Here is a 14,982-nt window from a genome sequence, read left to right on the forward strand (position 1 = left end):
CGGCCCTAACTGACTGTAAGAAATACAAATATATATGTAGAGTAAAATCGGGCACAATGATTGTTCAAAAGGGATACTTCTGCAGTTGCCAGAGAGTAGGCTACTTGGAAAAATGTAGATAAATGTGTAAATAGCTGAGAGTAAAAATGTAGTAAATAATGTGATTTGATACCAGTTCAAAAAAACATATTTGTAATAAAACAGATAATCCAAATGCACAATGGGCTATGTCAGTAAAGGGTTAGTATTGTATATCCCTGTATCCCCTGCACTAAAGAACCCCCCACCACCACCGCCCCAAGTGAGTTGATACCCAGTTTAACAAATCTCAGATCTCTGTTATATGTCACTCACAACCAATATACTAACAAAGGACAAACAACTGTCTCCACTGAAACGAAAGCTGACAGGCAGATTCCCCACACACCAGCGCGCTGGCAGAGGCATCGCAGCTAAATGTCATATGCTGTGTCAGACACTGTTGTCAGGACCTAGACACAATGAACAACCCTTCGGGCCTCCTCTTCTCTTTCCCCTTACTCCCCCAACCCCAATGCTTTTCATTTTCACCTTCATACACACATTTCTTGTCTCTATCTGTTGTAATAAAGTCTGCCTCTTTCCAAGTTCTCTTGTCTCTCTGTGCTAGTCTGTCACAGTTCGTTCCTTTTTACACCTTATAGGTGGCAACCTGCAGGTATGACATTTACAGAAGATCCTGTTACTGTACAGTAGTTAACTCTGAACAAAGGCAGATAAAGATAGGTATGGAGAGAAAGATAAGAAATAAGAGAGAGAGCAGAAACAGAGGAGGCATGTATGAATGTGATTTGGGAAATGGCTTCTGTTTCCAGGAGTGATCAGGCTTTGAAGCTGTGCACTTCACCACTCACTGCACTGTCAGGCATGCTTTCTCTCTCCTCTTTTCTTCTCACTCGCCCAGTCTTGCAGATACAGAGATTCCCGTTCTGTCAACACATCCACACATCGTTCAAAAGGCTCTCTGAGAATAATGAAGTTCCCCCTCCGTTCGCCTCCTTCTCTCCACTGTGGGAACAAGCAGCAGTTCCACAGCACTATGTGACAGACAGCAAAGTGCCTGCACACAGACACACTGGCTGCCTGGTTTACTGAGGCACACATCCACTCAACGCGCTCTTAGTATCTTGTCCTCTGACAGCAGACAAACATTTTCTTTCATGCACTGGCAACCTTGTCTCCAAAAATTCCTGACAAAATATTTAAAAAGGCTCCTGATGGCATTCTTACTGTATCTCAGGTGAGTTCATGCCATCAACGCTTATCTCTCAGTCTTTTGTCTTGTGGCTGTTTTGTGCACAAGACCTCAATCTTCTTCTCTCCACACTCTCTCTCAGAGGCAAACACTCTTAAACATCCTCCATCTCAATGCTTACCTTTGTCTTTCTCTTTCTTCTGCGCCCACACTCGCTCGAGAAAGTCCGCTTGGGTCAACCACGCTGAGGAAACCAAGCTGGACCAACAGAGACAGAGAGAGAGTGTGTGTGTGATGAGCAGATGCAGATAGGAGACACAAATGGAGGGGGGATCTAGCACTGTGCAAATTGGATGTTGAGAAGGAAGGAAGGAGGGAAGGAAGGAAGGAAGGAAGGAAGGAAGGAAGGAAGGAAGGAAGGAAGGAGGAGAGGGGGGAAAGGGGGGGCAGCTCTCAGCTGCACTGGTATGAATATGACGCAGAGGCAACAGCCAGAGCCACTTCTCCTCTCCCCTCTCTCTTCTCCTGCCTCATCCCTCCATACCCACCAAGAGGAGAGAGGAGGAGAGAGAGGGCACTGTATCCATGGCAACGGCAGAGCAGCGGTAGGTAGCAGTTAGAGAGTGTGTTGGGGCACAGTGGTATTCCTCTCTTTCTCTGTTTCTCTCACACACAGACAAGCTCATAAGTCTTTCAGCTCCCCCAGATGTACAGTACGGAGCCTCTGATATACTGGAGGAAAAGCTGTAGAGGAAATACAAGCTGCAGCGGATTCATTAGACACGACAGGTGATGGGAAAGCAGACCTTTTGGGCCTGTTATGTCTCAGGCACATGGGGAATAGACATGAAGAAGGAAACACAAGTGAACTCTGCCGTACATTTAGAAATGAACATCAGCAATCCACCAGCATCAAGTAATAATCAGTAGATTCGCTGTTTCAGCAATTATTGATTCCAAATAGACAGATTGCTTCCAGTCCTCTCATCTCATAGTACAGAACAGGGATAATGGTAAACACTGCAATTACAGTGATTTTGGACAGATAGTAGAAAAGGTGATTCACACCTTTTCCAAAACTAGGAGAAACCGAACCAAAACTGGTTCTGAGTAAAGTAAAATTGCCACAGCAAGAGAAAATTAATGTTCTTTAAAGGGAATGCAGCAAGGGACACAATTGATCAGTGAGAGTCATAAGTGTTGCCTTAGGGATTCCTGGATCAAGGCCAGAAAAGAGACAGCACATAGACACAAATCAACACTGCAGTGAATCTGTAACTCGGTGTCTCTGTTGTTTTGAGACTGCTTGGCAACAAGGATGTTTTCTCAGTTTCATCACAACGGAAGCATGATCATACTGAAGAGCTCCACCACAGCTCCTGGAAAATGTCGAGGGATATTAAAACTTTACAAATGCCAGGGCGGTTTTATTCATCACACAGCAGAGAATAAATGACAAATGTGAAAGAAGAGACCCAAAGTGGTAAACCACAATGGTAGACCACAGCGTGTGGTGGGTTCACCTCTAATCCATTTCTACCTGTGGGACAAAGGGAATTGCCTAAGGGTTTTCAGTGCTTCCTAATGAGAACACATCAACCCCACTTTTGTATTTGACCCAATTTAATCAACCTCTCTGCTTCACTTGCCATACCTCTGTACCTTATGTATTGCCCTCAGTAAAACCAAAGACATCCAATGCTGTCTTTTATTTAATTTACCTCCCCAGCACTGGGGGAAAACCATTTTTCTTCTAAATGTGATGTTTGGTTAGTCCTGGTTGTTCCCCAGAGAGCAATAAATTATTAGGTTTAAATTTGACAATAAAAATACTCAAGCCTTACTTACCACAATGAAAGATATACAAATAGTGTAAAATAACATTTGAACCAAATGTCACTCTGTGAATAAAAATAAAAATGATTACAGATTTCTTTTTAAAAGAGACCTGTGCTTTAACTGTTGCACATATATACTCCAGTCTAAAGGAGAACTATTTCCACACAAATGATGTTTTTCTCATCCAAAAACAGCATAAGAGTCCTCCAGTCCTGAAGGGCCCTCAGTACTTTTGTGTTTCCATAGTCATTAAAAGTGCAAAGAATTAGACTGAAAGATGTGGGCACAGACATGATGGATGGAAAAGAGCCAATGAACCGCATGGGCCCTGCCAATTAGGCTGTTCTAAAAATTCTAACTTTTCCTAAACCTTTTGCTGTGAACTGTTAATACTTATCTCTGTAACCACTGAGAATCATGTTCCAATGTGGGGTTTCTTGCAAGTTTAGGTGGTGTTTTCCAATTTCTCACTGTATTTGGGAAGGTGCTTATGCATCAATTTACATGTAAATGGAAACATTAAAAGTTGAATATTTGTCATTAAAAATGAAAAATGCTGAGTGAAGCTTAGACAAACTGTAAAAATACAAATCACTGATCTGGATTTTTGTTTCTCAATGAACATATAAGTAAACATGTACAGCACTCAGCATGTCACTGGAGCACTGTCCCCTGACATTACATATTACAGTGTGCAGAGTGACTGTAATATCTGTGTAACATGACTCAACAACTCCTTCAACATTATTTGTTGTAAGCTGCCCATTGGGACTGACAGTAACATTTCAGTCAATTAGATGTAATATTGTTTAATTGACTGATTTGAATTAATGTATTGTTGTCAGAAATTAGTGGATGTGTAGTTTAGTAGAACCAACAGTCCAAAACCCCCAAATAATCCATAATATAAAATTTTTTAAATTCCTCACATTAAAAGTTGACAAATAATCTAATTAATTATTAATTATTATATCATCAGTTGTTGATTATTGGTATGTAAATGGACTAATTTATTTCAGCTTTACAATCACATGACTGTTGTTTCAGCCATAAACACCATTGTAAAAATACTAAATATTTTTTTAAACCTCTGCAAACAATATGTATTGCCTACTCTGCCATGTTCTGCGGATCAGATAAAACAGCCAACCTGCACATGGCAGTGTAGAACTCATAAATGGATGATAGGACTACAAAAAAACGTGGACACGTAACCTATGACCGAAAGCGTCATTATGCGTCATTTTGCCGGGAGTGTTGGACCACGTGTCTCTTGCCGGCGTGCTTGTTCCTCTGGTGGGCGATTCATGATTTTTCATTCCGAAACAAGTCGGTCCAGGGAGTGTATTTGCAAGATGGCGGCGCGGTGGGGAGCAGGCGAGGAGACTTTAACTGCGTGCAGTATAGATTTTTTCTCAATGGACAGACTAGACGAGGTAAAGAATATACTTTGTACTTTATTTCCTAGAAGGCGATTCCACTGTTATTAGTTTTGGGTGTGTTTCAAAAGCAGGACTGCGTGTGCTGCGCATGGAAAAGTGACACGTGGATGCAGCTGTAGTATCACCAGCTAAACTTACTCCAAAGTACTCGCTGTGTTGCTATAGCATTTAGTTTTCTCATTGGTAGTATACTAATTGAACAGCCCGTGATGTCCAATATCGCATATTATTGGGAATGCTGGTTTTAGGTGTGTGTTCATGACACCGGCCGGTTAGTTAGCGACACAGTTTCCTTCCCCATAATACACACACTCATTTAAACAAGTGGAGTGACAGTTGTGTATTTTTGGTGTTTGTAGACCTGGCATGGGCACCGGTTGTATAATCCATATCAATAGTAGCCATTTGAGCTTGATTGCTATGTTTAGGTGCAAAATTACTCCGTGTCCTGTCCACCATCTGATTCATACACACGTGGTAAACACCGCATCGTGCTAGTCATCTTGCGTTGTCATCTTTGCGCAGTGGATGTCTAACGTTACTTTCTTACTTTCTAACCTTAAAGTTAATTTAGTCGCGTTGTGATTCTGTAACGTGAGGCCCAGTGCCAGCACACTGCAGCTATGCTTCATCGGCGCAGTGATGATGCACACAAGCGATGGTGCTCTTCTGCTATTTTACGCACACCAGTGTGGCATCGCTGCAGCTGACCCTTGTGCGTGCATGCACGTGCGTTTTAGTCTGGTCAACCAAATAAACGCTTCTTTTCTGCAGAGATCAGAATCAACTTTATTGGCCAAGTTTGTGCACACAAACAAGGAATTTGGCTCATTCTATAATCTTTGTATGCACAACATAATAACACACGGCTAATGTTTAAGGTGGAGTTATGTTTTCGTTTGTGTGGCTAACCTTATCGGACAGGAGCACAGAGGAGTCCCCTGCTCCGGTTTGTTGTAGTGCAGCAGGTGGGCTTGGTAGCCTCCCTTTGGACAGGGTGAGGCGAGTATCAAACATGTCTGCGCACTGTGTGTGCATGTGTAGGCAGAAACACGTGGGTCACTGTGAGAGATTATTGTGTTCTTAGGTGCATAATGTTATGCGCACTTATGCAGGTGCCAGGTTATTAATATGACTTAAATCTGAAGAGTTGTTATACAGCAAGTGACTTTGCATTACATTTGATGGGGCACAGTTAAATTATCATTTGAATTTTAAATTAAACTTTAAGTGTGACAACTTTCTATTAAAATTATAAATGAGCCTAATCTACTGAAAAAATGAAGCAGATTTATTATTTTGTTATATTTAAAGTTGCAACTGATAATTGATAATTTATGTTTAAATTTTAGCCGTGCATGCCCAACATGGCATTTCAAATTTTAGGGGAAATACATCAGGTATATTTTCTAATTCAAGCTAAAACTAGAAACACACACCTGACTTGAGCTTCGGCTTACACCCAGCTACAACATCCAGAAGTGCTAAGTCAAAGGCAAACGGATATGCTGTTTTAATGAAGGGGAATAACAAAAGCAGTCCGGTTTCCAGGAATGGAAATATAAATATTTGTCTCCATCTTCTAGTACTGTGATAATTAAACATGAACAACCACATTTATGGTGGTTGCTTGCAGATACTTTTTTCCTGTGAACCATGTGTTTAGGTTTGTCTGTTGTCCGACACGCTTCCTTCCTCTCTAGACTGCCGTGCTGAGCTCTGGAGAAACTCTGGAGGCCCTTCAAAGCTGCTTAGACCCCTCAATCCTTTCTATCTTTGAGGACACACCAACAACAGAGGCAAGACTCAATCCGAAAGTTATGCATATTACGATAACCTAATGGAGATCTGTAATGTGTAAACATTTTACAGCTGTATGTTTAAACTCACCATTGAGCCTTCATTAGCCCAATATTCTTGTTTGTTTAGACTAAAGGACTTAATGAGGAAAGCGAAGCCACGCTGCTAACTGCCCTGACAGAGATACTTGACAATGTGGATGATGAGAACCTGTCTCCGTTTGACACACTGCCTGACTCAGACCTGCTGTCAAGTCAGAAGGGCAGGGAACACTCTCCGGTTAGTGCCCAGCTGTCACACATACCTCTGCCCTGTGAGCAGAGAGTGAAAGGGACTGAACATCTTCCTGACCTCTGTGGTTCTTAATAAACATCTTGTTCATTGCATTAAAAGTAAAATGTGTTGAAGTTCTAATGTATTTTTTATTTCACTGTGTAGCTCAGGAGATTGCTGTGCCTGTCCCAGTCACCCCCAAAGAAAGACACACTATGTAGCACCAGACCCATATCAACTGGAAAGGTAGCATGAGGATAATCAATATGTATATGGACTAAAACAGAAGACGCAACTTTGACTGGTTATTTGTTTTTGTTCTGTTTTGTTTTTTTTTTTGTTTTTTTTTGTCTGCACCCAGAGCCTCCCCAGAGTGCAGGCAGACTCTCACCAGAGGAGTGACGGGGAGGAGGAGGAAGATGGCTCCCTCTGCCTGAGCCCAGTGAGGCATGTTTCCTCTGCTGACAGCGACCTGTTAGACTGGGAAGGTCTGACCCTCCCGTTTCCTGTCACCTTTGAGCAGGAGGGTGAAAATGGAGTTTCAGTTAGCCTGGGGGACTTGGTCAGGCATATGCACCCATACTGTATGGCCATTTGTGTAGAGAATGAAGATGGGGAACAGATGTTGTCCGATGGAGGCATCTTACTTGAGGTTGTAGATCAGGCAGAGAATGGAGATCCCATCCTGGCCATCTCAGACATGGGTCTCCCAGGGTCTCTGCCACCTCAGGAGCAGTCTTTAGAAAATGAGCAAAAGGTTTCAGATGAAGCACAAGATGTGATCTCTGACAGTTCGGAGCATATAGTTGTTGATGATGAAGATGCAACAGTCAGGGATGCTCCAGTGAAAGTTAGAGCCCCTGCAACACCAGACCTATGTTCAGATATGAAAGAGATGATCACTCAGGGACAGAAGGAAGAGATTAGGGCGAAAAGCCCGTCCCGAAGGAAAAAGAAAAAGAAATCCAAAGAACAGTGTCAACCTGAACCTTTGAAGGAGGGAAGGGTCCTTAGGAGTGGCACAGTAAGAAGGACAGCACAGGAAGAGTCTCAAAAAACAGAAAAAAAGTCAGTCAAAGAAGAGAAGAAACAGAAAGTACCAAAGGTTCCTCTTCCCTCAAATAAAGCTTCTGTGTCAGTAAAGCCTGAGAAGCTAAGCCAAACTGAAACACAAATAGAAAACGCCTCTACAACACTATTACCTAAAATGAGCATGCAAGCTGCCCCATCTGTGTCACCCAAAAAGGACACAGCTCCATCAAAGGCCAGCCCTGAGGAGAGTCAGCCTAGCTATTCGGCCACAGCAGTGAGCTCCCAACAGCTGGACACAACTCCGGAGAACCTGGAGGACTCACCAGCAGCTTCCTCTGCTGTCCAGCCCCAGCTGTCTTCTGAGAGCACTGCAGCTGCTCCCGATCCCATAACAATCCAGGTGACACCACCTGTTAATGAGGCCCTCCCTCCGGTGGCCCCAGCAGTCCCAGAGCCCAAGCCCAAAGCACTCAGTCTAGAAGAGTACCGGCGACTCCGACAGCAGAAGAAGCCTGTTACAGTGGAAAAACAAGACAGTCACACCACCAAGTGGCCCAGCCTTTCAGAGCTTCCCAGAGAGCTTCCCCCTATTCCCTGTCTGCCAGACCCCAGAATAAGGGCTCGACGCCCCAACCCCCAGGCTGCAAAGAAGGAAGTGGAGGAGGTCAAACCTGCCTGGCAGCCAAGGGGTCCGGCTGCACCACCCACCCCTGAGGCACTGCTGGTGCCACCATCCTACATGGTTGCCTCAACCCGCAAAGTTTCAGCTGCTACCACTGCTCCTAACCTCCAGGCAAGACCAGAACCTTCTGCACTCCAGAAGCCTTCAGAACCTGCCTCAAATTCGTTGAAGAGTTTACCCATAGATCAGAACACTGATGCTCAACCTGCAGAGCCTAGTTTGCCTCAACTCACAGCCTCCCCAGCTTCTTCAAAACATGTTTGTCAGTTCATGTCATCAGCAGATGGGAACTGTTATGTACTTTCTGATGGAAAGAGTAGAGATGATCAAAGTCCTCAATCTCAGTCTGTACATCCTAAGTCTGTAGAGCTCACTAAAACCTGTCTTAAAACCACTACTGGGGTGATCACACCTACCACTGCTACCATGTATACTTCCAATCTGCCCAAAAAGACCACTGTTGTTTCACAGAAGATGCCTGAGGTCGCAGCTGCTACCTTGTCAGCTAACCCCTCCACATCTGATAGGCCTTCCAAACCCACATCAAACAGGACCCAGCTCCAAACTTCTCTGGTTTCTCATTTCTCCAAATCCCAGAGTCAGACAGCAGAACCTGCTGTGCTTGTAACAGAAGACAAACCCACTACAGCGGTGATGCCTCAAAGGGCAAAGAGCCCCACACAGGAACTGATTGAGGCCTTCACCAGTGAGATAGGTGAGCTCAGTGGTGAATGCATGTGAGTGCAGTGAGGGTACTGTTCAAATGTTTTTGGTCATAAATGGATCAAAGGAATTACCCTTTTATTTCTGTATTTTATTTTTTTTTTGGTTAAAGCTATGGTATTTTTTTTTTTTTTTTGTGAACAAATGCACAGTGATGCATTTGGATTAGTTGACAAACTATGAAGTGGTATTAATCTCCAGAGCCCTAGTCATGTCTTCTACACTGGCACTTAATTTACTTCAGTGGTTGGCTGATGTACAACCCCATATCAGAAATAATTTAAACAAAACTGTTTTTACTGCACTAACAGCTCTGCAAATAATATGCAATGTCACTGTAAAAATCAACAGACTTTTGTCTCTCTCTAACTTCAAGATCATTCCCTATAATCATCTTACACCTATCTCTACCTTAATCCTGTTGTTTACTGTTTTTGTTGTATTTCAGTGTAACTATATACTTATTTGCATACAAGAGAGTTTACACTCAGCTACACCACCATGTATATATAATTGCTATAGATACAGTTCTTCTATGCTTTGTGTTAAAATTTGTGATGCTTTGTAGGTATTGAAGCTGCTGATCTGACCAGCCTGCTGGAGCAGTTTGAAGAAACCCAAGGTAAACAGTCATGGCCGATTGTTCATATTAGACAGTGTTGCAGAGTGTTTTAGTCACACTTAATTCCCAAAATAAAAGTGGTTGCACTGGCTAGAATCTTAGTGGGTGATGTAGTACTAGGCTAAATGTAGTCAGAGTATCAGTTTACCTGGTTTCATAATGGCAGGAAGTGGCACAAACATTTCTGTTCTATCTTTGGCCTGCAATAGTGGGTTAGTGGGTAGACAGACTTGAAGACAGGAAATACCTACCTAAAGATGACTATTTCCTTAATTCCCCTTATTTTAACACAGCATAGACCTAGAGTTCACTGTCATATATCATATGAACTAAGCTGTTCTGTGCCTAGAGATGTGTGTTCAGCAAGGATCAATAGAGATGTAATACTTTTGCAAATGGCAGATGTTTTTGTTCTACTAAAGCATTTCCATTTTAAGAGATGGGTACTGTGGGTTGGGGAGCTGTATGCACTGGCGAGCCCAGCTGCTGGAATTCTGCCCCGTTCGCAAATCCATTTAACTCTCGCCCTGCTGTCTTTGTTTGGACGGATGTACAAACCCCAACTCTGACAAGTGCCTGGACTGTAGGGGCCAATTCTGTCAGTGATTTTGTTATTGGACTATCGTGCTATCTAATGAAAATATGAAATGTGTTTTTCACTACATTTATACTGGCAGTGTTAAACACACAATCTTATATTTCTCAATTTTGGTGTTTTGTCTCTTTTGTTATACCTTGTGCTGATGCACTTATTCCTTCTCCCTTCAGCCAAAGAGGAGCTAAGTGTGCCGGAGGTCTCTGGCAGAGCAGCAGCTGTAGGAAACTCGAGGTGAGTTACCCTACAGCCCTAAGCTGCTCTGTGTGAGTGATGGAGGAACAGTCTCACTACTTTTTTTTTTTTTTTTTTAAATGGTGACTGAAACCCTGTGTGTGCGTGCGTGTGTGCGTGCGTGTGTGTGCGCGCGCGTGCGACACATGTCCATCTTTTGCCAAGACCTACCGCAAGCCTACTGTTTGGCCAGACAAATGGCCATCTCAGTTCTCAATTTGTGTGACCTGGCTTAATGTAGAGGCTTTTTTCGAAACCTGGCTGGACACTAATCCAAAGACAAAGTGTGGTGAGAGTTACTCTGTTGAACAATGATACACTAACACACTCCTGTGCTTATTTTACAGTTTTGAGTTGGCTCCAGAGAAGACACTTCTGGAGCGTGTGAGAGCTAATGACCTCTCATCTACTGCAGGTACTTCAGTATATTGTCTTTGGCTTAAATATGAGTCTATTAGGACAAATTACTTAAAGTAGCAAAGCACAAAATAAAAGTGCCATTTTTCAGTTTGTTCATTGTAAAGGGCCAAATTATAAGTGTTTGCTTTTACACTGCCCTTTGTGAGACTGCTGTAATTTCTGTGCTTCCAACATTAACTGCACATTCATTAGAAATAGTAGTCACCAGGGTCAAAGAACACAGATGGCTTTCTGCTCTTGAATGGTAGCCCTAATTGCAGTGTGGATTTTTACTTTTTTATAGCTCTGACTCCTCCAGCCACTCCTCCCCACCAGATGTGGAAACCTCTGGCCCCTGTGGCCCTGCTGGGGAAAAGCAAGGCCACTGAGGCCTCCAAGTCAAGCCCCTCCAAGGTTATCCAGATAGAAGCTCAGCCACTGCCTTTTGTCAGGTCCCGCTGCAAACCCACTCTGGCTGCTGCCACTGTAGCCCCTGACCTGGCATGCATGGACCATGACTATTGCCTCCCCAGCAAAGGCACTTCCACTGGAGAACCAGGAAAGCGCTGGAATGTCAAACAACAATCTTTTATCACTATTAAACCCATCAAGCAACCAGCCACTACAAGTACACCCCCAGCTGCCCAGCCATCATCTGCCCAGTTTACCACAAGCCCAGCAGTTACAACCAAAGCAGAAGCTTTTCCACTGGCAGAGCTCCTGGATCATAGAACTGACAGGATGGAGAGAAGTTCTGTCCTGGAAACTCCTGATGCTTCTCCTGCTCGACAGGCAACTGATCACACTGTTAAAGGAGGAAGCCCCAGGAGAGGACTTTCTGGGAGATCCTACCATCAACATGCACCATCTCTTTCACCTAGCCCTAGATCTAGTCCAAAAGAGAGGACTGGAGGCCGGTCTAGAAAAAGATCCCATCGTTCTCACAGCCCTAGCAGTTCAGAGTCTGACTCCCATTCTTCTAGATCTCGGTCTAGATCTCACTCCCCAGTTAGAAAAAGGTTTGGCCATCTATCTAAACATCTGAATGGTGCAGCATCTTAATACTAATATCTAATGGATATTATTTTCCTTGTTTCTCACTGGTATCCCCTTCCTTATCTTCTCTAGGTATCGTCCCCGTCACTCTGAGAGCAGTTCCAGCTCCTCATCCCGTTCTTCCTCTCGCTCCTCTCCTTCTGCATCTCGCTCTCCTCCCAGGAGAAGGAGGTACTCTTATTCCTCCTCTCATTCTGGCTCATGGAGTCGCTCCAGGTCGCGGTCTCCTTCTCCTCTGAGACAAGCACAGTGGAATAGGAGCAAAAGATTGTACAGGTACAATATATTAATCATTCTCATCTGGGTGGAATGTCATTATGTGGATTCTAAAGCAGCTTCACATGTGCATTAAAAATTCTTTGACACTCATTGACTCAAGGGTTCATCTTGTCTTCCTCAGTCCATCTTATAAATTTGGCTATGGTCACAGTGCAAAGATGAATGTGGAGGAGGTAAAGAGATGCAAAGAGAAAGCTATTGTAAGTTAATTTTGCTCTGAGTGCACAAATATGTAAGCAATACACAATACTGAATCATCTTTGAATCAACTGACTGCTTTGTTCTCTCAGGAGGAGCGCCGGGTGGTTTACGTTGGTCGAATCCGAGGTACGATGACCCAAAAAGAACTTCGAGAGCGTTTCTCTTCCTTTGGTGAGATTGAAGACTGCACCCTGCACTTCAGAGACCGTGGGTAAGTACATCTACAGACATCTACATCTACATTGTCTGTCATTCTTTTCTTTTATAATAGGGATCTGAGTAAATTGCACTGTTTTTGAACCTTGTTGGTCATGTCTGTGACCTCTTAGGCCAAGCTGCAGTGCTAAAGCAAAGTTAGGCTTGCTCATAACTGGGGCCTCCTGGCAACACTCCCAGGTTGCTCTTTTAAAAGCAAGTCATAGATTAGAAATGTATAAGACCTGTTATAATCGTCTTAGAACTACTGAAAAACTGAATACAGATTGATTATTTGACTATCTATAACAGGGACAACTATGGGTTTGTGACTTATTACGACACCAAGGATGCTTTTACAGCAATTGAAAATGGAAGCAAGCTGCGCAAACCTGATGAGCTACCATTTGATCTCTGTTTTGGAGGAAGGAGACAGTTCTGCCAGTCCAGCTATGCTGATTTAGGTGGGCATGACTTTAAATTGACAGACACAAGAAAAATTCCTGTAGCTCTTAACATGCTGCTGTTAATTTATTTAAATAGTGATGTGTTTTACATAAAATTGGTGATATTGGCTACAGTTCATCCTAATATACATGTAGAAACGTTGAACAGCCAACAATCCTTGGTTTTCATACAGTGTCACCACATTATCTTTCATTGCTTTTGATTTCGCTTGCTTGCTTTGAAGAGACCCAGGTCATGGCTTCTGTATTGATTTTATGAATGTGAAGGTTCTTTTACCCTGACTTTTTTTTAATGACACTGTCCATTATACGCAATGGATTTTTAAATGTTCATTCCAATGAGGTTTATATTCAAATTTGATCGATTTGTAGCTTTTTGTTGTATTGCAATGGACTTAAAGCGTCTTGTAAAATCCTGGCCCTAACTCTGGTTTGCAGTCTCATTAGTTTTAAAGCCATTCAGACAAAATGCAGGATGCGCTACTGTCCATTTTTCCAATTTTTATGCATTACTAACTTTGTCTGTTCTCCCCTTTTCAGATTCAAGTAGAGAGTACGATGCAGTGCCTGCAAAAGGCAAATTTCATGCACTAGACTTTGACACTTTACTAAAGCAGGCACAGCAGAATCTGAAGAGGTAACAGAAGGCCTGCAGCAGGAACCAGCTGACACTTACCTCAGAGCCAAGCATGGCTCCTCACCTGCAACACTTGAGATGTTGCATTAGTGTTTGTTTCTGTGATGATTTATAATGAAAGCAGTAAAAGAAGTCTAAAAAATTGAATAAATGAAATAATTTTTTTTATTTAAATGTAAAATTGAATTGTATGGAGAGATCATTTTTAAAAGGGGAAATGAAATGGAATCACACTCCTTAATTATTAGGAAAAAAATGTAATACATTTAAATGTACTACAAACCTAAATAAAAAGAGAAACTGAAATGTGCTTGCCTTCGTTCATTACCTTTTTTGTTTTTGTCACTGGTATATCAGAAACAGAAGCTTGTGAGGGAGGTGTTTTTTCCACACATTTTGACATGTAACAGGTGTAAACAGTAATCTGAATCTAGTTTTGCTGCTAACCTTTCTCACAATAAACTGTCTTAGCAAGAAACACATATTTAGGATCCTACTGAGGCCACATGCAAAATACCAGGGCCATCATCTAGCTAATCATATTATTCACACACTGTGGCATGCCAACATGTCTGCTGTAAAAAGCCCTAATTGGTTCACCATCACACTGCTATGGCTTGCTGGGACACTTCAGTCTTTAATGTTTAGCACCTGTGTTTTCTATTGTGACAAGTCAAAATGGCCCATCACCTAAAATAGAGCAGGCCTCTCATACAGCAGCTTCCCTGAACTGATGTGATACCTTTTGAGAGTTGGTTGCAGCATTAGAGTAGGCTCTGTGTGATTATGCTCAGGTATAACTGATTGTGTCCTGGTTCTGTAGAACAAAGCACGTATGTTTTGCTGACACGGGCTCAGGTCACGACACATGAGCAGCACCCTCCCCTCCGGTAACTTTGAATGTGGTGTTGGAGCTCAGCTGCATTCCTAATATGGCCTGGAATCTTAAGATTTTAGAAAGCTGTCGAGATATCTCGCACAGTCACGGAGAACAGAAAGTCAAAGACTGTTGTCTGAACTCTGTGTGACAACTTTAGGTAGTCTGAGAACAATTATTGACCCGGCGCTTTATACATCAGTGAGAGTATTATTATTTTGTTCAATAATCACTAATAAACCCCTAAGTATTTTCCCGGCGTTTTCTTTATACAGGTTTGTAACAATAAATGCATTTTGTACAAGTTCAAATTCCGTCATTTAACACTATTAGTCATAAGAGGTAGCTGTTCATATTCTGAAACAGACCATTTAATATTTTTAGTGTTAGTTACC

The 14,982-nt window shown here is 42.6% G+C and overlaps 1 protein-coding gene and 1 non-coding gene across 3 annotated transcripts; both read left to right on the forward strand.

Moving 5' to 3' along the window:
• Nucleotides 1-4,351: 4,351 nt before the first annotated feature.
• pprc1 (PPARG related coactivator 1) lies at nt 4,352-14,003 on the forward strand. Of its 2 annotated transcripts, XM_026309841.1 has the most exons (14): nt 4,353-4,509; nt 6,219-6,314; nt 6,445-6,594; nt 6,754-6,834; nt 6,950-9,017; nt 9,594-9,647; nt 10,416-10,476; nt 10,824-10,891; nt 11,180-11,894; nt 12,004-12,207; nt 12,332-12,410; nt 12,501-12,622; nt 12,919-13,070; nt 13,614-14,003. In XM_026309841.1, exons 1-14 carry the CDS (start codon nt 4,381-4,383, stop codon nt 13,712-13,714), a joined length of 4,080 nt encoding a protein of 1,359 aa, XP_026165626.1. In that variant the 5' UTR covers nt 4,353-4,380; the 3' UTR covers nt 13,715-14,003. The 2 variants fall into 2 exon arrangements, with proteins under 2 accessions (XP_026165627.1, XP_026165626.1); XM_026309842.1 differs by lacking the exon at nt 12,919-13,070 and having other exon boundaries at nt 4,352-4,509.
• LOC113132290 (small nucleolar RNA SNORA50) lies at nt 12,696-12,835 on the forward strand. The gene has a single exon (XR_003295878.1). It is a non-coding gene; the product is annotated as a small nucleolar RNA SNORA50 (small nucleolar RNA).
• Nucleotides 14,004-14,982: the final 979 nt, after the last annotated feature.

This window comes from Mastacembelus armatus, chromosome 15 (assembly GCF_900324485.2).
Source record: "Mastacembelus armatus chromosome 15, fMasArm1.2, whole genome shotgun sequence".
NCBI classification, from domain to species: domain Eukaryota; kingdom Metazoa; phylum Chordata; class Actinopteri; order Synbranchiformes; family Mastacembelidae; genus Mastacembelus; species Mastacembelus armatus.

Coding starts and splice junctions, on each gene's coding strand:
- pprc1 (XM_026309841.1), top strand. CDS start 4,381: ATGATTTTTCATTCCGAAACAAGTCGGTCCAGGGAGTGTATTTGCAAG. Junction 6,595..6,753: donor AGGGCAGGGAACACTCTCCG/GTTAGTGCCCAG, acceptor TTCACTGTGTAG/CTCAGGAGATTGCTGTGCCT. Junction 6,835..6,949: donor GACCCATATCAACTGGAAAG/GTAGCATGAGGA, acceptor GTCTGCACCCAG/AGCCTCCCCAGAGTGCAGGC.